We start from the raw sequence: 24,878 nt of genomic DNA on the forward strand, positions 1-24,878 counted from the left end.
TCCTGCTTTAGCCGTGCCAAGAGCTGACCTTCGCCATGAGGGGATGTGATTGTGCCACCTCCTCACTGCTGCTTTTAATCTGCCTGTGACATCAGTTAGTGAGCTGTGTGTGTCATTGTTTAACTTGGCTCAGTCTCAGGTTGTTAACCCAGCATCCAAGTAAACCTACACATTAATTAATGACTAGAATGGCCTATTCTTCCTCTTCTCGGTGTGTGCAGTCCGTGCAAGTGTTGTTTCCTGTTTGTGATTCCAGTCCAGTCATTTTTCCGATGCCCGTGTTTTTCTACTGGTGTTTTTTCATTGGCTAAACTGCACACTTCATCTTTTATTGTCTTCTAACTTTCACAATTTGTCCTCGCTGCTTTCTCTCCAGCTACCCGTCCCCCAGGCGGTTGCCATGTAGATGAGTTCCAGTGTCGGATGGACGGCCTGTGCATTCCCATGCGCTGGCGATGCGACGGTGACACAGACTGTATGGACCTGAGTGATGAGAGCAACTGCGAGGGTGTGACCCACATGTGTGACCCAGCAGTCAAGTTTAGCTGCAGGGACTCTGGTGAGGATGCTTTCACTCAGTTTAAGTACCAGAGGTTAAGGATGATGAACCTTTTTGGGTTAAAGCTAAAGATGCAGTTTTGTTGTTAGTTGGTATAGATTGTGGCTCGAGGGAAGTTATCACCATTGCTTCTCATTTAGCGAGCAGGTTTATATGAAATTGTATGCTACAAGATTCCTTTATGTAGCTTTTTAATGTAAATGAACTGATTTTTGGTCCTAACTTTTGTCATAAATGCTGGTGTGACTAACCCCTACAACTATTTTAAAATTGATCTGTGAAGATCTTAGATAAAAATCTTAAAACTAAAAGAAATGTTGCGGTCTTGACAGCTCGCTGCATCAGCAAGGCCTGGGTTTGTGATGGCGACAGTGACTGTGAAGACAATTCGGATGAGGACAACTGCGAGGCGTTGGTGTGCAAGTTGTCTCATCACATGTGTGCCACCAACGACTCCATCTGTCTGCCTACTGAGAAGCTGTGTGATGGCACTGATGATTGTCCGGATGGCTCTGATGAGAAACTTTGCGGTAAATCATTCTAAACACACAAAACACAACTTGAAAATGTGCTCAGTTCCTGGTTCTTTTGTCCTGTACCTTCATACACAGTACATACAACTCTATCTCGGATAAATTCCTACCATTTAATCTCTGTTTCTCTCCTGTAGACTTGTGTGCATTAGACAACGGCGGCTGTAGCCACAACTGCAGCATCATTCCTGGGGAAGGCTTCATGTGCTCTTGTCCCCTGGGCATGGAGCTGGGAGCTGACAACAAGACTTGCCAGATCCAGAGCTTCTGCGCCAAACATCTCAAGTGTAGCCAGAAGTGCGAGCAGGAGAAATCCAGCGTCAAGTGCTCTTGCTATGAAGGCTGGGAGCTGGAGTCTGACATGGAGAGTTGCAAAAGCACTGGTAATAAAAAACAGGCACTTTTTGGCACAAAGACTTTATTTACCTACAAACTGAAGAATTTCTTTTTGGCTTCAAATTGAGAGCAGAAGTATTTTTCTTCTTGTGCTAGAGAAATGCTAAAATTAGTGACTGTACTGTACATAGATAGATTTTTTTTTTTCTCAGAAAGTAAGAAGCATTTTTTGTCTTTGAAAGGGACAGATGGAGGTGAGATATCACAGAGACAGCAGTGGCAGGATTTGATCCAAGACCTAACACAGGGATTTTGTGAATCTGGACTCTGAGATGAGATTTTCTGTGTTGAGACACTAACACTTTTGCGGGTCCAACTTCTTTGCCTTCAGATCCCTTCAAGCCGTTCATCATCTTCTCCAACCGCCATGAGATCAGGAGGATTGAGCTTCACAAGGGGGAGTTCAGTGTGCTGGTACCAGGCCTAAGGAACACCATCGCCCTGGACTTCCACCTCAACGAGAGCACCCTGTACTGGACCGATGTCGTGGAGGACAAGATCTACCGTGGGAAACTGTCTGATAATGGAGGTGAGGCCGCCAGTTAGCTTCAGCTGCCAGTAATTTTAGCAGAAAGATAGATGAGGTGGTGAAGTGAATTGCCGTGAAGAACGGTCTAATTTACATAGTAATAAGTTCATTTTTCAGTGTCATCGTTTCCTAAGTAAAATAAAAACTAAAAAAGTGGTTTGTTCCCTCTTAGATTGCAAATCATATTTATGCTTTTGACTGATTATTTCTCGTAAATTAACTTCCACTGAGCAAATGCTCTGTTGTTTCTCAGAGCCAAATGTTTTTAAAAAGAGTCTGTGGTCAGCAACGGCGGTCTGTGACCCTGAATAAATCTCCTGGGTCATAGTCGGCCTTTCCTGCTCCAAAACCCCAGGTCTCCTTGCCAATCAAGGTTATGTTCCCAGCGCAGCACTTAGGGGGCACACGGAAGGCTTTGTCTCTTCCCATTTGTCTCAGTACTCGCTGTGCGTGACTGCAGCCAGACCACTGATGTAGCGTAGGAGGCACAACACACTGCAGTTCCAGTTCCCAGCCCTCCAACTTCACCATTAAAACAGGGCTCCTGAGCAGCGACATTGTGACCAACTCATAGATCGGCTCCTGCTGCTTGTTATTGAAGCCGTTTCAGAATCTCCAAAGTTGTTGGCATACTAACAACACACACACACACACACACACACACACACAGAAAGGCAGCCATGACTCAAGCATTCCTTTAGGAAAACTGTGAAGAAGGCCTGTCCCACTCTAATTATACTGGAAGGCTTAGTGAAGTGCTTGTCTTATCGTCTTTGGCCAGAGACGATCACACATTTTGGTTTTCACTTCTGCATGAGAGCCCATCATTTCTGGGAAATGATTAAAGAGTGGGAGATTCGGGGTTGGATGTTTGTTTTCTTAGAATTGGGGCAGTGGGGTTGGGAAGATAGCGCTGTTGGAAACCACACTGAAAGACACAGCAGCAGTGTATGCTGTGCACCAAGAAATAAAAGTGAAAGTAAAGAACTCTGAACAATTCGTTGTTTGTCAGGGTTTTGTAAATTTTTTTTGCAATAACCATATGTGCTTGCTGGAGATTTGCCCTCCTTGGTGTAAGTGACAGGAGCCAAGCTATTAAATTAAATTAGCTGAATTACAGCTGCTATTTTTCTCCTTCTTTTCTTCACATTAAAAGAAGCATACAGAATATTAGTATTGGTCCCTTATTCAGCTTGCTATTCAGTTGTCAAAGAAATTATAAAACACCCAAACACCATCCTAGTTGTAGTCCAGATGAAAGGCATTTTTAGAGTAACTAGCTTCTGTATTGTGATGTGTAATATGAAAACAGGTGGGCGGGATAAAACATTATGAGGAAGTTTATTTGAACACTTAAAGGCGAGTGCCTAGCGGGGCTAGCGTTATCAATCTGGGAGAAAGAGACGATGTAGTTGCTGAAGCAGTCGACTCTAAAAAGCCTTGTGCATAATTTGGAGCTGTTACACATTCCACTTTTCAAAAAGTCAATACATTTCAACCAGAGGCCCTGTAAACAGTATTTTAAGAAAATGGAACAAGGTGGCAAGCAGCCAAAAACACACAGACTTATCATGCTGTTGCATCTGTACCGCTAAAAGATAATGATTGATTGATGCATGGATGTCATGATATTATTGGCTGAGATTGGTTGGTTCAAACCAAAGAATACAAAAGAAATACATTTCTTTTATTTGTTTTGGCAAACATTGTTAAATAGGTGCACAAAATGACTTGACTTGAGATGTTATCCAAAAGATTTGAAGGCATTTTTCATTTAAATTTGTCCCTCTTTCTCTGTTTCCCATTCAGCCCTGACCAGTTTCGAGGTGGTAATTCAGTATGGACTGGCTACCCCAGAAGGCCTGGCTGTGGACTGGATAGCAGGAAACATCTACTGGGTGGAGAGCAATCTGGACCAGATAGAGGTGGCCAAACTGGATGGGACCATGAGAACCACCCTGCTGGCTGGGGAGGTGGAGCATCCAAGAGCCATCGCCCTAGACCCCCGTGATGGGTAAGAAGCACAGATCTATTCTGCAGCTGTTATCACTCTTTTAGAGAATAAGAAGTTATTGGAATTTCCAGTAGCATTTATTTCAGGATGAATTCCTCCTATTATGTTTTTTTCTGAAACAGATATGCTCTCATGTGACCGTACTGTACACATCAACAAAAATCCCTCCTCACTTTGATTTATTGTCTGTTGGCAGTATTCTGTTTTGGACAGACTGGGATGCCAGTCTGCCTCGGATTGAGGCAGCATCAATGAGCGGTGAAGGCAGACGCACCATCCACAGAGAGACAGGCAGCGGTGGCTGGCCCAACGGACTCACTGTGGACTACATGGAAAGGCGCATTGTCTGGATTGATGCCAGGTAGTGTTTGCTCTGAATAAACAGAGTGCTCTCATTGCGCTGCATCCACCCACTCACTCATTACATCACCCATTCGCTCAGTCTTTTTTCTCTTTGCCTGCCATTATTAATTTTTTAAGAAAGCTGCAGATGTGCTTTGCTTATGTAAAACTGCATAGAAAGAACAGACTCCACCAGCAACAGGAATGTTTAGCTCATGCACATGTTATCCCTGCTTTAATGCTTCTCCAGGTCAGATGCGATCTACTCTGCTATGTACGACGGCTCTGGGCTGATTGAAGTGTTGCGGGGCCATGAGTATCTGTCCCACCCTTTCGCTGTCACCATGTATGGAGGCGAGGTCTACTGGACTGACTGGAGGACTAACACGCTGGCTAAAGCCAACAAATGGACTGGACACAACGTCACCGTAGTCCAGCGCACCAACACACAACCCTTTGACTTGCAGGTCTATCACCCGTCCAGACAACCCCAGGGTAGGTTGCACACCAGATACACTCACAGAGAGAGAGAGAGAGCACCCATATGTCATATTTACCCCTGCCTGCCAGGATGTCTGACTGACTTGGGCTTAACTCAAAGGAGAACGGCGACAAGCTCACAGTTCATTGCTGACCGTGTTGATTCACGACTCCCATTCCCCAAAGACAGCTGACCTTTTAGAGCTGCGAGACGTGTTGTCTCCTCACACCAGCAGCGATTTGGACACCTCCCGCTGCCTTGTTGATCAAAAAGTCACCTCACTGTTTGGCATTTCCCACCGGCTGGGTAGGAAATAAAACCCTCCTCCTGTGACTTAAATGTCATGTGTTGATCTCACAGACACACACATGATTGGCAAGATGGCAAAAAGATTGTCAAAAGTGTTTTGCAGTATTGTGTCACATTGAACTGTCACCTTGATGTTTAGTAGCCAGTGGCTGTGTTGATCCCAAGAGTGTGTGGGCAGCAGAGACGCACTGGGCCCTGTAATTGGAGGCAGGAAAAGAGAGATCTCCCAGAATTGTTGATAGACAGCTGAAACCAATGCCCATGACAGTGATGAGGCAACAAGCTGTGTTGACAGGTCTCGTAGACACTCTCACTTTCCTTGAGGGTCCATTGATTGAGAGGTCCATTAAAATAACTCTTGACAGTGATACTCTGCAAAAACGACATCACACATTAAACTACTGGCTTAGTATGATACTAGAACGCGTCACCTGTTTGTGTGAATTTTGTGGAGAATAACGATTCTAACTACCTCTGCAGGCATCACAGTGTAGCAGTGTATGTTGCGTTGTGTTGCGAAAGATGATATTTCCCTTTTGTATTGATCCAATATTGATAGTCAAAGCTTTTTTCAAACAAATAGTGTTATGTTGCAGTAATAAGTGAGAATGATCAATCTATGCTTTTTGAAAATGTTTGTGTGTCTTTCTCTCTTTCACCACGTCTCCTTTTCTCTCAATTTCAGCTCCAAACCCGTGTGCCACCAGCGACGGTAAAAGCCCTTGCTCTCACCTCTGTCTTATCAACTTCAACCAGACCTTCTCCTGCGCCTGCCCTCACCTCATGAAGCTGCAGCCTGACAAACGCACTTGCAAAGGTAATGACAGATACTTTTAACTCACAATCGCACACACCTACAGACTTTATCTCTTACCTTAAAAAACACTCGAGCAGAGTGTGTACACGCAACGCTGTCATGTGAAATCCATGTCATCAAGTCCCAAGAAACAGGCTCTTTGTCTGGAGGATTGTCACCGCTGTCATGACTGCTGTGGTGCGCCGCTCAGCCCCCGAACTTGACATCAGCGTCATTAGCTGTCATCTCTTATGGCAGAGGATCTGATTACATCTCCTCTGTTTGCGCGGCTCATCTCTCGCATTTCCATTTCATTTCATATAAAAGGCTGTCAAACGTGACGTGCTGAGGTCTTCATTTATCGCAATGTGATTTCATGAGTGGATTTCATGATGGTTTTGAGGGGTAGCTGAGGGGATTTGTATGCATGTTTGTCTATATGTCTAAATGTTAAGCATTCTACTGAACAATCAGCTGTGTCAATTCAAGGATAATCGGATTAGAGGGCGTTGTGGCCGATGCATTACCCGTTATCTCAGGAATTTTCAGCGTCAACCAGACTCTGAAACTGGCAACTGTCCATACAGAGACGACTGTGTTGCTTACTTATTTACTTTGTTTTTTCCAGAGTCCCGCAAGTTCCTTCTATATGCCCGTCAGATTGAGATCCGTGGTGTAGACATTGACAACCCCTACTACAACTACATCATCTCCTTTACCGTGCCGGACATAGACAACGTGACAGTAGTGGACTATGACGCTGTGGAGCATCGCATCTACTGGTCAGACGTCCGAACACAGACAATCAAGAGAGCTTTCATTAACGGCACAGGGGTGGAGACTGTTGTGTCTGCTGGTAAGAATAATAACAAGAATCTGTTGTTTAATTTTTTTTTTTTACTTTAATTCTTTGCTTTATTTTAGTTTTATAGATAACTTTCTGTATCTGTCTGAAAATTAGAAATGCTAAAATTTACATTCTGGTTCTATCGTTTTCCAGACCTTCCCAACGCTCATGGGCTCGCAGTAGACTGGGTGTCCAGAAACCTCTTCTGGACCAGCTATGATGCCAATAAGAAGCAGATCAATGTGGCCAGACTAGATGGATCCTTCAAGAATGCTGTGATCCAAGGCTTAGACAAGCCCCACTGTCTAGTGCTGCATCCTCTACTGGGGTGAGTCTTCTCTCCAGTTAGGCTTACCTTTAGTTCAAGATGTCCACTCTCTCTGTGATGCTCTTTTTTTCTGTTTTCCATTTCCCACAATGACTAAATGACTAAATCTCTAATCTCTAAGAGATTTCAGCCCCTCTCTATGTCTCATAACATTCATTTCCCTCCTCAGGAAGCTTTACTGGACCGACGGTGACAACATAAGCATGGCTAACATGGACGGTAGCAACCACACCACACTTTTCACCAATCAAAAAGGACCAGTAGGTGAGCACATGTGTCCTCTACTGCCAAAAATAACTGACTGCAAAATAACACACAATCTCTATTAACTACTGGGTGAAAGCAGAGATTAAGCATATTAATGTAAGAGATTTATATGTATAATAGCATTATTATTCTTTCCACTCAGGCCTCTCTATTGACTATGAAAATGAGCAGCTGTACTGGATAAGCTCAGGAAACGGCACCATTAACCGCTGTCAGCTGGATGGAACAAAGCAGGAGATCCTGGAAGGTGTTAAAGGCAAACTTACCAAGGCTACAGCACTGGCTATTATGGGTATGAAAAAGATTCAACTCAATTTCAAATTTTCCTGATCTGATAGTTAATAGTCATCATATTGCTGATTATGTTTCAGATTATGTCTGATTAAAGTTTTGAAAATACTTTTTACTGTGTTTTTCAGTTTAGGACTATGCTTGAATTCGATTATACTCCTTGAATCAACATAATCTGGTGTCTCAAAATCACTCATGTAGCCTCAAACTAATTTTTATAATATTTGAAATGAAATGATCCCGTTGTCACATTTGTTTGTGTCTCCTGGTATCAAAATTAGCCAGAATTAAATAATCATGATCAAAATGCACACATACATACAAAGATATGAATCCATTTCCCTCACTGTAGGAGACAAACTGTGGTGGGCAGACCAGGGAACTGACCAGATAGGAACATGTGACAAGAAGGATGGAGGAAACTGGAAGGTTTTGCGAAACAACACGTCTCCTATGATGCACATGAGGATCTATGATGAGGATGTGCAAAAAGGTAAAATTAGTCTAAAAGTCATTCTATATCATGGATAAGTTGGAAAGCCAATTTATATTAAATTCACTTTAGTGTCGTGTTCTGAGGCTCAACAAATTGTGCTATATTTGGTGTAAAATCACAAAAGAAAAATATTTTTCTTTCTTTTTGTGCGTCACTGATCTCCTCTTTTTCCTTTAGCGGGTATCAACCTTTGCAGTAACAACAATGGAGACTGCTCCCAGCTGTGTCTGCCCACCTCTCATACAACCAGGGCCTGCATGTGCACTGCTGGATACAGCCTGAAGACAGGACAGCAGTCCTGTGAGGGTAAGACTCTGCTTCACAGACACAGTCACACATACAGTAGGAATGCAGTAAACAAAAACGTACTGTCCTGTCTGTGAGCAGGTATGGGCTCCTTCCTGCTTTACTCTGTTCATGAGGGAATCAGAGGAATTCCACTCGACCCGGCAGACAAATCTGACGCCTTGGTGCCAGTGTCTGGCACCTCTCTGGCCGTCGGCATCGACTTCCACGCTGGTGAGTGACGCTGAGAGACTTCAGTAACTAGATGCCCTTGCTTGAGTGACATTTTAAAGCTGTCATTATCTCAGTGAAGTGAGTATTTATAGGCTGATGCAAAAGACTTCTTCATTTTCAGAGAATGACACCATCTACTGGGTGGACATGGGTCTGAGCACCATCAGCAGGGCTAAGAGAGACCAGACATGGAGAGAGGATGTGGTTACCAATGGCATTGGCAGGGTGGAAGGCATCACCGTTGACTGGATAGCAGGTCTGGTCATAACAGATTTAAAAAATTGAATTCACTTGCGCATGCTACACATTTACACAAGCACAGATGAAGGAACACGTGTCTGATTTGCATCCATGTGCTTTTATAGGAAATATTTACTGGACTGATCAGGGCTTTGACGTGATCGAGGTGGCCAGGCTGAATGGCTCCTTCCGCTATGTTGTCATTTCCCAGGGCCTGGACAAGCCCAGAGCCATCACTGTCCACCCAGTTAAAGGGTGAGGCTCCCTGCCAACAGTTTAAATCTGCTGCCTTTGGCTACTTGCATTGTAGCTTTATCCATGCTACTATATCTCTAAGTGCACTTTTAAATCATCTTGTGCGTCTCCCTGTTTGCAGCTATCTGTTCTGGACTGAGTGGGGTCAGTATCCTCGTATTGAGCGCTCTAGGTTGGATGGTACTCAGAGGTTGGTCCTCGTCAATGTGAGCATCAGTTGGCCCAATGGAATCTCCATCGACTACGAGGTGTGGACCACAGCTTCCTAAACATGTTACCATTATTAATACTACATATCCTGGGTCTAGTCTTTTTCATTGGCCAGATTTTCTTTTATGCAACGATGTCCTGTGGATTCATAAATTACATTTAAATTGTAATATATAATTAACTGTAATTAACGTAGCCACAATTACAGTTCCAAATAGTTATGTTTCTTTTTTGTTAATTCTACCAGTCCCTCATATTACTTTATCTGTCAGATTTATGTAGTATATATAATATAATTTAGCTTTAGAGCTACTACAAGTTCTTATTCTTGCTAATGCTGATCACCTAAATATAATCACATGTAAAAACAATCCACTATTGTAAAATACAGCATTTGTGTGTTTGTGAATTAACGTCATACCAGCAAGCCACTCTCCCTAATACTTCTTTAGTTGATTACCATTTTCAAAGTGTGCCCTTCCCTAAATAGTCAGCATTGTTTTATTACTGCTTTGTTCTTGCAGGAGGGTCTGCTGTATTGGTGCGATGCCAGGACAGACAAGATTGAGCGCATCAACCTGGAGACTGGGGAGAACAGGGAGCTGGTCCTGGCCAACAACAACATGGACATGTTTGCTGTGTCTGTTTTTGAGGAATACATCTATTGGAGTGACAGGTCCGTTCAATGGTGAAATAATTTGCTTATTGAAACATCTTTTGTCCATTGCTCGATTGTCTAGTCATAGTTGTTAATACATAACAGCTTGTGAATCATCATATTGCATCATTCAGTTTAGTGACTCAATAGCTTTGTCGTCTTTCATTTAGGACTCATGCCAATGGCTCCATTAAGAGAGGCAGCAAAGACAACGCTACAGATGCACTGCAGCTCAGGACTGGCATCGGTGTGCAGCTGAAAGACATCAAGGTGTTCAACAGGGCCAGGCAGCAAGGTAGGAACACACACAAAACACACACACGCCTAAAGTTGACAAAAAAACCTAAAAATTTGCTTTTTTGCTATGAAGTCTGGCAAAAATGTCCTAACAGGAGCAGCCTTGGTAGGTGCTCAATTGTATTTAAAAATATATAAATATTTTTTTAAAAAAAAGAAGAAATGAATAGACAGGTTATTAAAATGAAATATATATATTTGGGGCAAGAATATAAATTAAAGTTCTTTTTATATTTTTTTAAAGAGGTGAGAAATGTTTTTACATTCAAGCCTCCCTCTTGTGGCTCGCTGGTTCTCAAAAAAAGTCAAACAAAAATTCTCATTGTTGTGATATTAATCAACCTTGATCCCAGTCTCAAACTATGACATGTTGGGTCCTTGGATTTGAGGAAAGTGAGCCTGGAAAGTCCTTTAGTTCGATATTTAAGAAGGTGTGGGAACCTTGACAATCATAAAAAATAACTTTTATCACCCGACTTAGTCAAGGCATTCCAGGAATCGATTGAAATGCTGTGTTTAACCTGGCTCATTATTTAACAACACACCTCATAAACATGTCACACTCTCCACAGGCACCAACGTCTGCAAAGACAACAACGGTGGCTGTGAACAGCTGTGTCTTTTCCGTGGCAACAGTGAGCGCACCTGCGCCTGTGCTCATGGCATGCTGGCAGAGGACAACCGCAGCTGTCGTGACTACGACGGATACCTGCTGTACTCGGAGCGTACCATACTGAAGAGCATCCACCTGTCAGATGAGACAAACCTCAACGCGCCAATAAAGCCGTTTGAGGACCCGGACCACATGAAGAATGTCATCGCCCTCAGCTTTGACTATCACGGCGGTGGAGGCAAAGGAGCCAACCGCGTCTTCTTCAGTGACATCCACTTTGGCAACATCCAGCAGATCAACGACGACGGCACAGACCGCAAGATTGTGGTAGACAGTAAGTATGGAGCCATCAATCACATGTCATTTCTTTTCAACACATCAAAACCCTGCAAAGCATTCACCTAAAGCTTTCCCTCCACTTTGACTCTCTACATAATACTTCAGCTGTGTTGCCTTGTGGTACCATTTCTTTTATCCCGTCCATTAATAATTGAATGTTGTCCCTCGTCTCCTCGACACTGTAAACAGCCATCATCGCACATTTTGACAACACGCGCACCCAAGAGGATCTGCTGTAATGTACACACAGCTGCAGCTTCTCAACTAGAGGAGATTGACATCACTTAGGGCTGCCACTTGAAGAAGACACACACACACACACACACACACACACACACACACACACACACACACACACACAGGCACACACACAGGCACACACACTCATACTGTGCTTTTTGCTTGTTTCAACACTCAAGTGTCTTTTAAATCCCACTCTCTTTAAATGATTTAAGAGTAGGTTGTTGAACTCCATCCAGAAAAGCATCACATCTAAAAGCCCTGGACCAAAGCTGTTCTTAGCGAGCAATATTCAAAACACTAATTCTTTGATAGGAAAGACAGGAAAACGTAGAGTGCATGGGGTTAGTCTGTTTATTGATGTTGCATTGATATGAGGGTTTTGAAGAGATTGTGGAAATGATCATCAGTCCCTTTTATGTTACACATTGAACAAAAACAATATTTTTGGTGGAACGTGGAGGACAAGTTGAGGAGTCTCACACCCTGAGGAAAGAGGCTGCTCTGTAGTTTGTTGGTATGGCAGCAGATGCTCCTGTCTTGCTTGCCAGACGGCAGCAGGGTGAACCGGCTGTTGCTGGGGTGGGTGTGTCTTTTTCTCTCCTGGGGATTCTGCGAAGGCGCCACACGTCACCGATGTCACTGAGGCTCAGTAGATTGGCACTAATGATGTCGGAATTAATGAAGCCAAGCAAATTGTATGGAAAAACTAACTTAATGAATAACAGGGTTTTTAGTTCACACATGAAGAGGTTTACCTGATTTAAGACATAACAGTGGAGTAAAATCCACTGCATTTAACATCACTTCGAGTACTGCATATTTAATCTTGCATACATTGCCCTACAGTAATATATAAATATATACAGACATAGGAAAATGTATTTATTAATATGACAAGTCATATTGCTTAGCTCTAGTTCAAGGCTGAAGTGAGCATTGAGGTAGCAGTGTCTCTTTTTGTCAGTTTTGGCCTATTTCTGAAGTTGTGTCCAGCTCAAAGGGCTGCACCATGTCCCTGCCCGTCACACGAGGGCATCCAATCAGACAGCTTTTGCACCATGCCCAGCGTCCTCTCCCCAGCTCCAGTAAGTCTCGTCTAAACTTCTGAGACATAAACACATACAGCACAGGGTTTACCACTGCTACGGAGGATGCCAACAGTCTGGCCAGGATAGCAATGGTATTGTATCCAGGTGAACCTGATATGGTTCCTCCAATGAAGGAGAACATGAGGGCGTAGGAGGGCAGCCAGAGGAGAGTGAAGACCAGGACAAGGAGAGCTGAAGTGTGAGTGACCTGACTCTGGTAGCGCTCCAGCTGGGGAGCGTTCCCCAGCATCCGTGCATGTCGGAGAAAAAAGTAGATCTTGGCATACATCAGTACAATGATGCCCAGTGGTAGAGCAAATCCGAACAGGAAGAGGGCAATGCTGTAGACCAGCTGGCTGAAATCAGACAGGAAGGCAAAGCAGTACACCGCACTGGTCGCTTTGATTGTGCGAAAGGCAAACTGTGGCGCTGCCAAGGCCATGGCAGGGAGCCAGAGAAGAGGGACTGTCAGCTTTATGCGTCGGTGCATTCTCGAACGGAATGTCCAGGTGGGGTGTACCACTGTGAGGTAACGCGTCACAGCCAAAGCTGCCAGGGTAAAGACTGAAGCGGCTGAGCAGGCAACACCCAGGAAACTGATGGCCTTGCAAAGGAAGCTGCCAAAGGGCCAGAAGCCCAGGGTGATGGCAGAGGTGTGGAAGGGCAGGCAGAGCAGCAGCAGCAGGTCAGCAGCACTCAGAGCCAGCAGCAGGGTGTCTGTACCATGCGGGGGTTGACTTTCCTTCTTCCTCCTGCCTGTAAGAATGGTGATGACCAGAGTTTGGCCTACCAGGCCGGTCACCAGAATTAGCCCGTCCAGGATGGGCACCAGGGTCTTAACAAAAGCCTCATCTGCCTTGTTCATGTTGCCGAGACCGCTGCTGTTTACTTGCTGCCCCAAAGTCTCCATGCATTCACAATAAAAGTCAACTGAGTAATGAATCTAATTGCCTGTTAATGTTAGGCATTGGAACAGCATGGTCACAGGTATGAACACACTCCATTAAGTGCTCGCATAATGGTAGCAATTAGTAAAGCAGTTAAGATCACACTGGTCAGTTGACTCTGTCATTGAGGTTTATAATCTGTGCTCTCAAAAGAAAAAAGAATAGAAAAAGGTATATTAACTTTATTTTTACCTGTCAGGAATTGATTTTCAAGTGCCCAGAGATAATTTAAAATGAATGAGCCACACATGCTGCTGTTTGTGTCTGAGTGAATCCCTCTAAAATGTCACCTTCACCGTTTTCCTGCTGTTTGAAGAAACTACTTAAAGATATTAGATATGGAACTCTCATCTGAAAGAAAAAAATGTCTCTGAAAATGTTGTGCTGTTATCCAGTTTTACTCAGGATAAAAATATTATAAACATGACCTTAAAGAGCAGTCCTTGCACACTGGCTTTCCTCTGGCTGCATCAGCATGTCCTTCATTATCCAAGGGAAGAGTGGTTTGGGTCAAATCCGCAGGGATGTCAGAACAGCCGTTACTCTGTGGCTATATTGATTTGTTGAAACCAGGCAACAGAGGACAAATTCATCCCGGTGGTTGCTAACAGACATTCCACTTTAAAAGGCAGTCGATGCTACTTGATGCTAAGTGGTCACCGCTCCAGGAGGCATCTTGTCCATTTAGAAGCTCTTCAGAGGCTTGCAACCTGTAGCCCAGCAGAGAAGTTACTGTACACGTAACATGACCTTCAAGCGTTGGAAAAAAATAAGTAATTAATGATCGGAGGAAAAAAAGCTTGGTAATTCTGAGGTGTCACTTGGATTACTACTCCTGTGAAAGTCGGAGACGCTCTGTTCTGAGTGGCAAAAGTCTTCCCGACAGGTTTTCACCACTGTTTGCACAGTAACCAGGGGCTGAGCTGATCTCAGCAAGGGGAGGGGAGACTTTGCTCTTTCTCATTACATAATACTGGCTTTTCCTTACTTTATTCATCCGTGTTCAGTGTGTAATCTTCCCTCATTCCAAGCAATTAGCTACTCAAGGACACCACCTTCTCACACCTGTTTTGTACAGCCCGATCGTTGAGGATGAAGAACAAAACTTTCTTTGTTTGTTCGGCCCCAAACCGGTCTTTAGATTGGTTCGGCCTTAAAAATGTCCTGCATTAAGGTCGACTGTGGCACTTTGTCACTCGTCTGAAACATCTATTAAACGGCAATTATTGACTTTTAGCCATGAGCAAACAGTCGTGTGGAGTGTTCAGGTTTTTATTGTTGGATGCAAGTAGTCATAAATGTGGTTGCTAGTGTGACCAAGAACAGATGGATGCACACCTTGGAGCCTATAAGACTGCAGTACAACGTCCTTGTTCTGTGATGTTGCATGTTATGTAGGCACCAGATAAAATAATACTACTACTATAAGCACTATGAGCAGAAGGTCACAGGACAAAAGGATGGTGGATATAGAGAGCAGCTGCTTTATCTTTAACATTCACAACTGACTTCTTCACCCTGACTTATGTCCCTAAAGTGACTCAAGCTGTTCTAGCGGCAGTTTTCTTCCCAGAACTAGAAGTCGCCATGAATGAGAGTGTCCACAGGGAGCTGTATTTGTATGTGCAGGCAGCCAGCCATGAAATGACAGGATGATACAGTCTTTAAACTCCAGAAACAGCAGGCGTGGCACATCCTCAGCTCTGTGTGGTACCACTTCCATTTCACTCTTTCTTTTTCACTTTTCTTTTATCCTAGTCTTTCTTCCTCACAGTGTTTCACCATTCATGAGTTGATGTGGGAAGATGGGGATAACCTTAAAAGCTTTTACCACCGGCTCTTTAATGAAGTCTCAGAGGGTAAACCATCAGGGCTACTTGTTAAACTATGACAGTGATTAATGATTTGTTGAAGTCTCACTGAAGATCCTCATTAAAGCTCCTACTTGCACCCTTGAGAGGTGATATTTTTCATGGTGGAATGAAAAGACTTTTGTTCTTCTCAACCCTCTTACAGTTTTGGGTGGAACAACAACAAAAGAATCATAGAAAAATTATTGTCATTAAACCAAAATATTTACCCACGTCTTCCTTTGCTCCACAGATGTAGGGTCAGTTGAGGGCCTGGCATATCACCGTGGTTGGGATACGCTCTACTGGACCAGTTACACAACCTCCACCATCACTCGCCACACTGTGGACCAGAGCCGCTCTGTGGCCTATAACCGCAACACTGTGGTCACTATGTCTGGAGAAGACCACCCCAGAGCCTTTGTGCTGGACGAGTGTCAGGAGTGAGTCATTAATATCGAAACTTTGTGTTCTGGACAGCATCAGGGCCCAGTTCCAATACTGTTTTTTTTCCTTTTGAACAGGAGATTTATTTTAGTTCAGTCAGCCATAACACTCGAACCAAGACATTTTAGAGCTCCCACTGCACACATTATTATGATTGTCCTGTGTGTGTTCCCACTATAGTCTCATGTTCTGGACCAACTGGAACGAGCAGGCTCCCAGCATCATGAGGGCCTCGCTGAGTGGAGCCAATGTGCTCGTCATCATCGGCAGTGACATTAAAACTCCCAACGGCTTGGCAATAGATCACCGTGCTGAAAAACTCTACTTCTCTGACGCCACGCTGGACAAGATCGAACGCTGCGAATATGATGGGAGCAGTCGTTATGTAAGACAACCCTATAATTTCTCCTTTGGCTCCAAAGAAGACTGCAGTAAACACTTTAGTGTTCTGTGAAATGATGCTTATATGTTTCCGCTCCAGGTCTTGTTGAAGAATGAGCCCGTCCATCCGTTCGGCCTGGCTGTGTATGGAGACTACATCTTCTGGACTGACTGGGTGAGGAGGGCTGTCCTGAGAGCGGACAAGTACACAGGAGGAGACATGAAAGTGCTGCGCGCTGACATCCCTCAGCAGCCCATGGGCATCGTGGCTGTGGCTAATGACACCAACAGCTGTAAGTATTACTCACTGAAGTCGCTGTAAAGTTTCTGGTGACACTTTGCTGTAAGCATACGTAATTAACATTAGTTCTAACAGTTCATTAAAGTTAGCCTGTTGAACATTACGGCTGCTAAACACCACCATGTTAGCACTGTCATTGTTAGCACGTAGCCTCACAGACCCCATGGCTGGAGATTCTTGGCCTTGTTATCTTCTACATCATAACTGTCTCTGACTTCATATCATCAGATACAACGCATTATGGCTTTCTGTCATTATTTAACATGAAGGCTAAAAAAGTCTCCACACGGAAATAACATGTCACATTACTATCCTAACTAACCCTTCTGTGTTATGCATTCCTCAGGTGAGTTTTCTCCTTGCCGAACAAATAACGGAGGTTGCCAAGACCTGTGTCTGCCCACATCTGATGGACGGGTCAACTGCAGTTGCCGTGGAGACAGACAACTTCTGGAAGACAGCACCTGCTCTTGTAAGAAAGAGAAACTCTTAACCACTTTAGGATTAAGTTTTACAAAGCTTCGTCTGTATTGAAAGGTTGAATGTTTCTGAATTTCTCATGTTTCTTCCTCACCAGCACTGAATATGTCATGTGGAAGTGTGGATGACTTTGAGTGTGGAAACGGAGACTGTATTAACTACAGCCTGACCTGCGATGGCATGGCCCACTGCAAGGACAAGTCTGATGAGAAGCAGTCCTATTGTGGTGAGTTTTTTATGGGGCTATTAGCTTGAGAATAATGAGCTGTCACAGGTCGTCCTTTTTATATTTTATTATTCAATTGCAGATAATTAGCTGATGGTCGTATTCAAAGCAATTTAGAATAAGTGCACAAATACAATAAACTTAAATTACATCGCAAGGAGAGTGAGGATTAATATATGACTATAGAATAGAAAAAATGACACACAAGTGGAGGTGTAGAGGGAACTTTAGTATGTCTGATAAAGACAGTGAAGTGCTTCTTATCAGTTTTGTTTATAAAATAGTGAATTTGCAGATTATACTGTATTCAAAATATGGGGGAAAAAATACTAACCTTAATGAACTGCTGTTCGTCCACAGCCAATCGGATTTGTAAGAAAGGCTACAGACGCTGTATGAATGGCCGCTGTATCGGCCACCAGTTCTGGTGTGATGGCACGGATGACTGTGGTGACCACTCGGATGAACTGCCCTGCAACAGTAAGTCATTTAAGTCCATTTTTTTGCTGCAACTAATTGAAAAAATGATTAGTTAAGCTTTTGATGGATGCACTAACAGAAACCATGTCAACCATGTTTCCCTGGTATCAGATTTGGCACAGCTTGACCTGTTCTGTTTGTGCTTACCTGATCAAATAGCCTCATTTGCACATTTTAATGACACTTTTACTGGATTAGTTGTGCCAGAGAAGAACTGAAAAAACAAATACAAAAGATGACTGGGCTATAAGAATCTTCTCTGTTAAGCTTGTTTCTTATTAGGTTTTGGTCAACCTAAAGAAATGCTGTGTGACAGACACACATTAAAGTACTAATAAAGTTGACTTATGGGGAGGTTTTATTTGCTTGTGAGAATGTACTTGCTCACCATTTATGAAATCTCCTGTGTGTCCTGCAGTGACCCTGTGCAAACCAGGAGAGTATCAGTGCAAAGATGGCAGCTGTATCTCCAACTACAGCCGCTGTGACCAGGTGGTCAACTGTGAGGATGCTGGTGATGAGATGAACTGTCGTAAGTAATCTACCATAATATTTAGGGATATTTAAGGGGAAAGCAGGCTTAAGAAGAATGAGATTCACATGAGAAAATGAGCTTATGTTTTCAGAGATAAGTTAATGTTTCTGATTATTTGAAATGTTTTTTCCATTATTTTCAGAACCCACCGATTGCTCCCGTTTCTTCCGCCTGGGAGTGAAAGGAGCGTCCTTCCAGAGCTGTGAGAAAACAACTCTGTGTTATCTGTCCTCGTGGGTTTGTGACGGCAACAACGACTGTGGAGACTTTTCAGATGAGAGAAACTGCCCAGGTTGGGCAACTTGTTTACCCTCTCAAATACCCTAAGCTTTTCTGAAATTGTCAGAGATTCTACATTGTGTTTTTTTTGTATCTTTTGTCTCGCAGATAAAAGGAAGCTTAAATGTCCAGTCAACTTCTTTGCTTGTCCAAGTGGTCGCTGCATTCCTATGAGCTGGACCTGCGATAAGGAGAATGACTGTGAGAATGGAGCTGATGAGACTCACTGTGGTCAGTCTGCTACAGAGTTGTCCTCTAATACCCTTATTTTCATTAAAAACACAAAGCGTAGCAGAAAACCCAGACTGTTTTTCCTTAGGCTTCCCACTGCACATGGAAAAACATGGCTCACGGTTACCGTAAATTGAATAATTTCTCCGTAATGCTGAGCTCTCTTTGTCATTCTTTGCAGACAAATTTTGCACATCCACCCAGTTTGAATGTGGGAACCATCGCTGCATTTCCTCCCACTGGGTGTGTGACGGCTCCGATGACTGTGGTGATGGTTCTGATGAGGACCAGAAATGCAGTAAGTGACATATTCCTTACACCCACCAGTGTGAAAGTACATTCCTCCCACACCCAGTTTTTAAGATTTCCTGATGTTATACCATCATGTTACTTTCCCATAATGTTGCCACAGAATCTAAGACCTGCAGTCCTGAGGCTTTCCAGTGTCCCGGCTCCCACATGTGTGTGCCTCAACGCTGGAAGTGTGACGGAGACAAGGACTGTCCTGATGGAGCTGATGAGAGTGTCAAGGCTGGCTGCAGTGAGTGAGACAGCTACAAAATAACCTCAAGGAAAATCTGTCTGCTTTGTGTTGTGACTAACAAAATAAAATTCCCCAGAAACACTCCAACACAGTTTTATTAACCGCAGCGTGTTCTTTTCCACTTCCAGTGTACACCAACAGCACTTGTGATGTGGAGAATGAGTTCATGTGCCAGAACAGACAGTGTATCCCCAAGCACTTTGTGTGCGACCATGACATCGACTGCTCCGATGGCTCAGATGAATCCCCAGAATGTGGTGAGTTTTTGTGTGATTCTGTAAGAGAGACTGGGAAATAAGTTGAGAAAGAATGTGAATCATGATTGTTTTTGTTGAGCTTAATGATAAACATGTTGTTCTGGTGTAGAATACCCAACATGTGGTCCAGATGAGTTCCGCTGTGCCAACGGACGTTGCCTCAACCAGAAGAAATGGGAGTGTGACGGAGAGTTTGACTGTCAGGATCGCTCTGACGAGGCTCCCAAGAACCCTCGTTGCACTGACTCAGGTGGGGCTTATAACAGAGCTGCAACTAAGGATAAATGTCATTATCAATTACTGTGCCAATTACTCCACAGTTAGTGGTTTAGTAGTTAATTAGACTATAAAATGGACATAAATGACAAAGAAAAGCAGCAAATCCTCACATTTTAGAAGCTTGAAAAAAGCTCTGCTTAAAAAAATGAATGAAACAATAAATCAATTATCAAAATAGTTGGAAATGAATTTTATTTCGATTGACTAATCGATTAATCAACTAATTGCTGCAGGTCGAGGTTGAATCCCCATTTTATCTCTTTATAACTTGTCTCTACCAACGTAAAGAAACTTTTGGTAAGAAAGACTGTAGCTATATCCTGTTTCAGGGTGACACTAATGTATCCGGCCATTTGTCCATGATTTCAGAGAGGACGTGTAATGAGTCAGCCTTCATGTGCCGTAATGGCAAGTGTTTGAACGAGACTCTGTTGTGTGACCGCAACGATGACTGTGGCGATGGCTCCGATGAACTCAACTGCTTCATCAACGAGTGTCTCAACAGTAAGATGAGTGGCTGCACGCAGCTCTGCGATGACCTCAAGATTGGCTTCAAGGTAAGACATCTAATTGGTAGTTTTAATGTTTTCTTCCCCCCATTTTTAACTAAAGCAAATCTAATTACTTCATGAACTCACTGATTTTAATTGGTCAACTGAAGCAGTTACCTCACAGACATGTGGTGTGTATGCTACAATATGAGTGGTGAGTCAAGGAGGACCTGAAGTGATCAGGCTTGCGGTTATGTAAAACCAAAAACATGTTTTGTCTCTCTCTAGAAAGTAGGAGGCCAATCTTAGAACAGCTTGAACTCTGTGCGAACTCTCATGTTTGTGCTGTTGAGGCCGCGGTCAGAGCTACGTTTGAAGATGATAAAAAGCATATTTGTACACCCAAAGGATTCACTTAAAGCTGGGGCGTGTTTAGGGTTTTGCAGATTAAGTCAGAATCCAGTGTTCACACATTTAATCGTACACAACTTCACCATCACTAATTTGCTCGGGTGTGTGACTTCCTTTGTGCATATACTGACTGAGTATGCAAATTCCCACATAACAGCCAAGGAGTAGAGTTTGGAAGTGTGAGAGTGTGTGTTGGAGTTCTTTCAAAACACAGATGTGCTTATGAGAAGTGACAGTTCAAGCTGATTTGAACTAGTAATGAATAAGTGTTTCTAGCATGCCTTGTGGTAAGATGATGTTCCTGCCACTTATTTTACAAACACATTAGATGTCAGCTTATCTTTTACCCGAGCTCTGTCTTGTAGAACGATTTTGCACAAATTAGTTTTGCAGCTATTTTTGCAGCTTATTTGACAGCAGCAACTGAATTTCATGTCAGTGTCGAGATTTTAGTGCCACTTCACATCGGAAAATAGGCTTTTCATCAGAAGAAAAACCTGTTTATCAGGTTGACTGACAGAGGTGTTTGTGACAGGCAGTGGCAGGCTCCTATAATTGGTCCAGACCCAGAAGTGAGAAGTGCCAGAACCTGCATTCTGTGAGATTTTGACATTTCTTCTGTGCTCTTGGCCCCTTCAGTGCAGGTGTCATCCTGGTTTCCAGCTGAAGCGGGATGGGAAGTCGTGTGTGGATATAGATGAGTGCACAACTACCTACCCCTGTTCTCAGCGCTGCATCAACACACACGGCAGCTTCCATTGTCTCTGCGTGGATGGCTTTGAACTCAGCCCCAATGACCCCACCATCTGCAAGTCCACATCGGGTAAGGCACGCTCTTGTGTGTTTCGCATTTTGCTGGTTGCTCATTGCCAGATAATCCTGAAGCATATGTTTTCTGTCTGGTATCTATGTGCAGAAGAGGAGCCCTACCTGATCTTCGCTAACCGGTACTACTTGAGAAAACTCAACCTGGATGGATCCAACTATACTCTGATAAAACAGGTGAGACACACTAGCTCTGCTGAAAGACAGCAAAGTGAACTTCTTATTGTTAGTGCTCCATACACCTGTTAATACTAATCTCTGTTTCAGGGTCTGAATAATGCAGTGGCATTGGACTTCCACTATGCAGAGCAGATGATCTACTGGACAGATGTGACCACTCAGGGCAGCATGATCCGACGCATGCGCATGAACGGCAGCAACATGGAGGTCAGTGAAGAAATCAAAAGCCCTTTTATGCAAAGTTGTTGCTCTAAGTCTTTTTTATTGGTATTAGAAGTCATACAAAATGCAGTAAATCACAGATACAGTTGGATAAACAAAATATGTCAACATGGTTCCACACCTGGAAATAATGCATTCTATCTTAAGTGGTCTTCAAAACTTTCTCAATAAATTGTGTCCCTAAATCTTCATTCCACCGATTCCTTCACAAAGTTGACTGGAAATTTAATCGATATGCGAAAACCATGGTGTAATTGATTCAGCCAACACATTAACCAAAATAAATACCAGTACTTTAACTATTACTTTTTATGAAAACTGTATTAGTGTCTGACTGGAAAGTTAATAATCGTCTGACAATGCATAAAACCTGTCCTGGCAGGTTTTGCACCGGACCTCCCTGAGCAACCCAGATGGCCTGGCAGTGGATTGGGTTGGCGGGAACTTATACTGGTGTGACAAAGGCCGGGACACCATCGAGGTGTCAAAACTCAATGGCGCCTACCGGACTGTGTTGGTAAACAGCGGCCTGAGGGAACCTCGTGCTGTGGCCCTTGATGTCCGCTATGGGTGAGAAACACATTCTGATGTGGTTATCATAACTGCTTGGAGCTATATTTTGAATTTAAATTTCATTAAGATTCGCCAACTGTGACTGTACAACTATCTTTATCCCCCGCTGGTTAGGTACCTGTACTGGTCCGACTGGGGCGACAACCCTCACATTGGGAGAATCGGGATGGATGGCACCAACAGAAGCGTCATCGTAGAGGATAAGATCACGTGGCCCAATGGACTAACCCTGGACTTCATCAATGACCGTATATACTGGGCTGATGCCAGGGAGGACTACATTGAGTTTGCCAGCCTGGATGGCACCAACAGACACACAGGTAACAGACCACAGACACAGATACCTCTGTCTTTATGCTTTTACACACTTTTTCTAACTGATCTATGAAAGTGTGCGACTCCAGTTGCATATATTTGTCTAATATATTGTATTTGAGGAAGCTGTTAAATTACACATAGCTGCAACTTAAACTTGAAATAGACAGAAGATGCACTCAAAGTGTCAATTTTGAAACCTTTATGATTCAGTTTGGTGGAGAACTGGAAGCTTTAAGTGGTAAGTCTAAACATAGGAAATGATTAATGACAAACCACACTGGTAGTGAAACAAGGAAGTGAAGAAACTGAATATTTAGCACATTAGCTTGACTAAAGTTTGTAGGGTGACAGGCTGATGGGCTGCGTACATACACACACTTGTTTGGGAGCCACCAAGTGTAATCAGGCAGGTCAGATGGTTGTCCACTGGGCTGGAGTCCTGCAGCACAGGCTCCGGGGACAGAAACCCTGAATAGGGGAGATTGTTCTGATCAGTGAGGCCTCTAGCATGTTGTGACGTCTGCATAGCACTCTGTTGTTTAGTATGCTCGCTACAATAGTTGATATTGTCAGCCAGCCAGGCGTGCAGAGGAATTCTGGAGCGCAGCAGGCGTTTGTTTTGAAATATCTCACATTCGCTCAGCTCTGCTCAGCACATACAGAAAACTATGGCATCCCAACATTCCTTGGATTAACATAATGTAAATATAATGTGGGTGAATGGATAATTATACAATGAGTGCCCTACAACTTTTGAGCATGCAGTGTTTTATCCAACACTAAGGAGGGAAACTATTTATTTCTACTAGATTTCTCATATTAGCTTGGTGGTGTTAGTCCACAAGTAGTGTGTCCAGGGAGTTATTCACCCATCCTTTGATACACACACATGCACCAGTGTGGCCTTGTGTGTGTTTGCAGAACAAGATTTGGCCTGTTTGTACTCTGATAAAGATTGACCAAAGGGAGCTTCGTGTTAATCTGACTAATATCAGAGTTCAACCTGATGTTGTAAAACTTCTGCTGTCACATGACAACAAACGTTTTAGTTATAGGGCACCTCTCTCCTCATAATCCATACGGAAACCATGGTCAACTAAAGACAAGGTGTTTTTAACTACATGTGTGACTCATGTATGTTTCTATGTGCTTGATGTATTTGAGTTGCTGTGTTTTACAACAGAAACTAATGGTGTGTTTCCATAACGCACCAGCCTCAAATACTGAGAGCAAACACATGAAACGAAGTATATGGGAGCAGAAAAAGTGCAATTGGAGTGTAAAGCCTAATGAGGCGTAAACCGTTACGTAACATACAGATATAGTGGAGCCACTGCAGCTGTGGACCCCACCCACCCTCTGTTTCACATTAACAGTGCAAGACGGTTCTCTTTGGGATCCAGCAGCGTCTCTGCAGCAAGAATAAGAAAAGTTTGATTACCAAAATCATAAAATTGTCTTATTATTATTATGGTTCTCAATGGTCATTACATTTCTAGAACAAGGGAATAATGGAAAAAGTCAAGTCCCTCTGTTTGGAAAGCAGAGTGTTCACTATTGAAGAACATTTTTAAGCTGAAAAATATTTTAAATGAATTGCACTCATTAATTGTATAAATTGATTATTCAGGATCGTGTTGGAAGATTTACTGTACTTGACCACTTATTCAGTTGTTTTCTGTTTGATTTAATGTTTGTCTGGTGCTTCACAGTTCTCAGCCAGGACATCCCCCACATCTTTGCCATGACTCTGTTTGAGGAGTACATCTACTGGACCGACTGGGAGACAAAGTCCATCAACAGGGCTCATAAAAGTCTTGGCACTAATAAGTCCACCCTGATCAGCACCCTGCATCGGCCCATGGACATCCACATTTACCATCCCTACCGCCAGCCCGAGGGTAAGAGGATGCACTGTAGAGGCAACCATATAGAAATAGATGTTTACGGGTTTGGGAATTGTGGAAAGTG

General features: G+C 43.4%; 2 protein-coding genes across 2 annotated transcripts in view; one reads left to right on the forward strand and one right to left on the reverse strand.

The window, feature by feature from the left end:
* lrp1ab (low density lipoprotein receptor-related protein 1Ab) overlaps positions 1 to 24,878 on the forward strand; it is a 90,192-nt gene that overhangs the window by 50,961 nt on the left and 14,353 nt on the right. Inside the window, exons 21-61 of the mRNA XM_073469537.1 lie at positions 377 to 559; positions 892 to 1,089; positions 1,230 to 1,475; positions 1,820 to 2,017; positions 3,827 to 4,031; positions 4,228 to 4,392; positions 4,624 to 4,868; positions 5,849 to 5,980; positions 6,588 to 6,815; positions 6,960 to 7,134; positions 7,304 to 7,398; positions 7,544 to 7,693; positions 8,045 to 8,185; positions 8,366 to 8,494; positions 8,576 to 8,707; positions 8,829 to 8,963; positions 9,073 to 9,202; positions 9,324 to 9,450; positions 9,937 to 10,088; positions 10,241 to 10,365; positions 10,940 to 11,314; positions 15,701 to 15,890; positions 16,075 to 16,279; positions 16,376 to 16,568; positions 16,923 to 17,048; positions 17,154 to 17,282; positions 17,643 to 17,762; positions 18,181 to 18,294; positions 18,440 to 18,589; positions 18,685 to 18,807; positions 18,989 to 19,105; positions 19,220 to 19,348; positions 19,480 to 19,608; positions 19,718 to 19,858; positions 20,257 to 20,444; positions 21,429 to 21,612; positions 21,706 to 21,791; positions 21,882 to 22,001; positions 22,399 to 22,586; positions 22,704 to 22,909; positions 24,620 to 24,808. Coding sequence (XP_073325638.1) covers positions 377 to 559; positions 892 to 1,089; positions 1,230 to 1,475; positions 1,820 to 2,017; positions 3,827 to 4,031; positions 4,228 to 4,392; positions 4,624 to 4,868; positions 5,849 to 5,980; positions 6,588 to 6,815; positions 6,960 to 7,134; positions 7,304 to 7,398; positions 7,544 to 7,693; positions 8,045 to 8,185; positions 8,366 to 8,494; positions 8,576 to 8,707; positions 8,829 to 8,963; positions 9,073 to 9,202; positions 9,324 to 9,450; positions 9,937 to 10,088; positions 10,241 to 10,365; positions 10,940 to 11,314; positions 15,701 to 15,890; positions 16,075 to 16,279; positions 16,376 to 16,568; positions 16,923 to 17,048; positions 17,154 to 17,282; positions 17,643 to 17,762; positions 18,181 to 18,294; positions 18,440 to 18,589; positions 18,685 to 18,807; positions 18,989 to 19,105; positions 19,220 to 19,348; positions 19,480 to 19,608; positions 19,718 to 19,858; positions 20,257 to 20,444; positions 21,429 to 21,612; positions 21,706 to 21,791; positions 21,882 to 22,001; positions 22,399 to 22,586; positions 22,704 to 22,909; positions 24,620 to 24,808 — 6,693 coding nt within the window. The remainder of the gene's footprint in view (positions 1 to 376; positions 560 to 891; positions 1,090 to 1,229; positions 1,476 to 1,819; positions 2,018 to 3,826; positions 4,032 to 4,227; positions 4,393 to 4,623; positions 4,869 to 5,848; positions 5,981 to 6,587; positions 6,816 to 6,959; positions 7,135 to 7,303; positions 7,399 to 7,543; positions 7,694 to 8,044; positions 8,186 to 8,365; positions 8,495 to 8,575; positions 8,708 to 8,828; positions 8,964 to 9,072; positions 9,203 to 9,323; positions 9,451 to 9,936; positions 10,089 to 10,240; positions 10,366 to 10,939; positions 11,315 to 15,700; positions 15,891 to 16,074; positions 16,280 to 16,375; positions 16,569 to 16,922; positions 17,049 to 17,153; positions 17,283 to 17,642; positions 17,763 to 18,180; positions 18,295 to 18,439; positions 18,590 to 18,684; positions 18,808 to 18,988; positions 19,106 to 19,219; positions 19,349 to 19,479; positions 19,609 to 19,717; positions 19,859 to 20,256; positions 20,445 to 21,428; positions 21,613 to 21,705; positions 21,792 to 21,881; positions 22,002 to 22,398; positions 22,587 to 22,703; positions 22,910 to 24,619; positions 24,809 to 24,878) is intronic.
* Positions 12,523 to 13,560, reverse strand: LOC140999230 (galanin receptor type 1). Its single transcript, XM_073469541.1, has one exon. It carries the CDS (start codon positions 13,558 to 13,560, stop codon positions 12,523 to 12,525), a length of 1,038 nt encoding a protein of 345 aa, XP_073325642.1.

The sequence above is a fragment of the Pagrus major genome, chromosome 7, assembly GCF_040436345.1.
Source record: "Pagrus major chromosome 7, Pma_NU_1.0".
Lineage (NCBI taxonomy): Eukaryota > Metazoa > Chordata > Actinopteri > Spariformes > Sparidae > Pagrus > Pagrus major.

Coding starts and splice junctions, on each gene's coding strand:
- LOC140999230 (XM_073469541.1), bottom strand. CDS start 13,560: ATGGAGACTTTGGGGCAGCAAGTAAACAGCAGCGGTCTCGGCAACATG.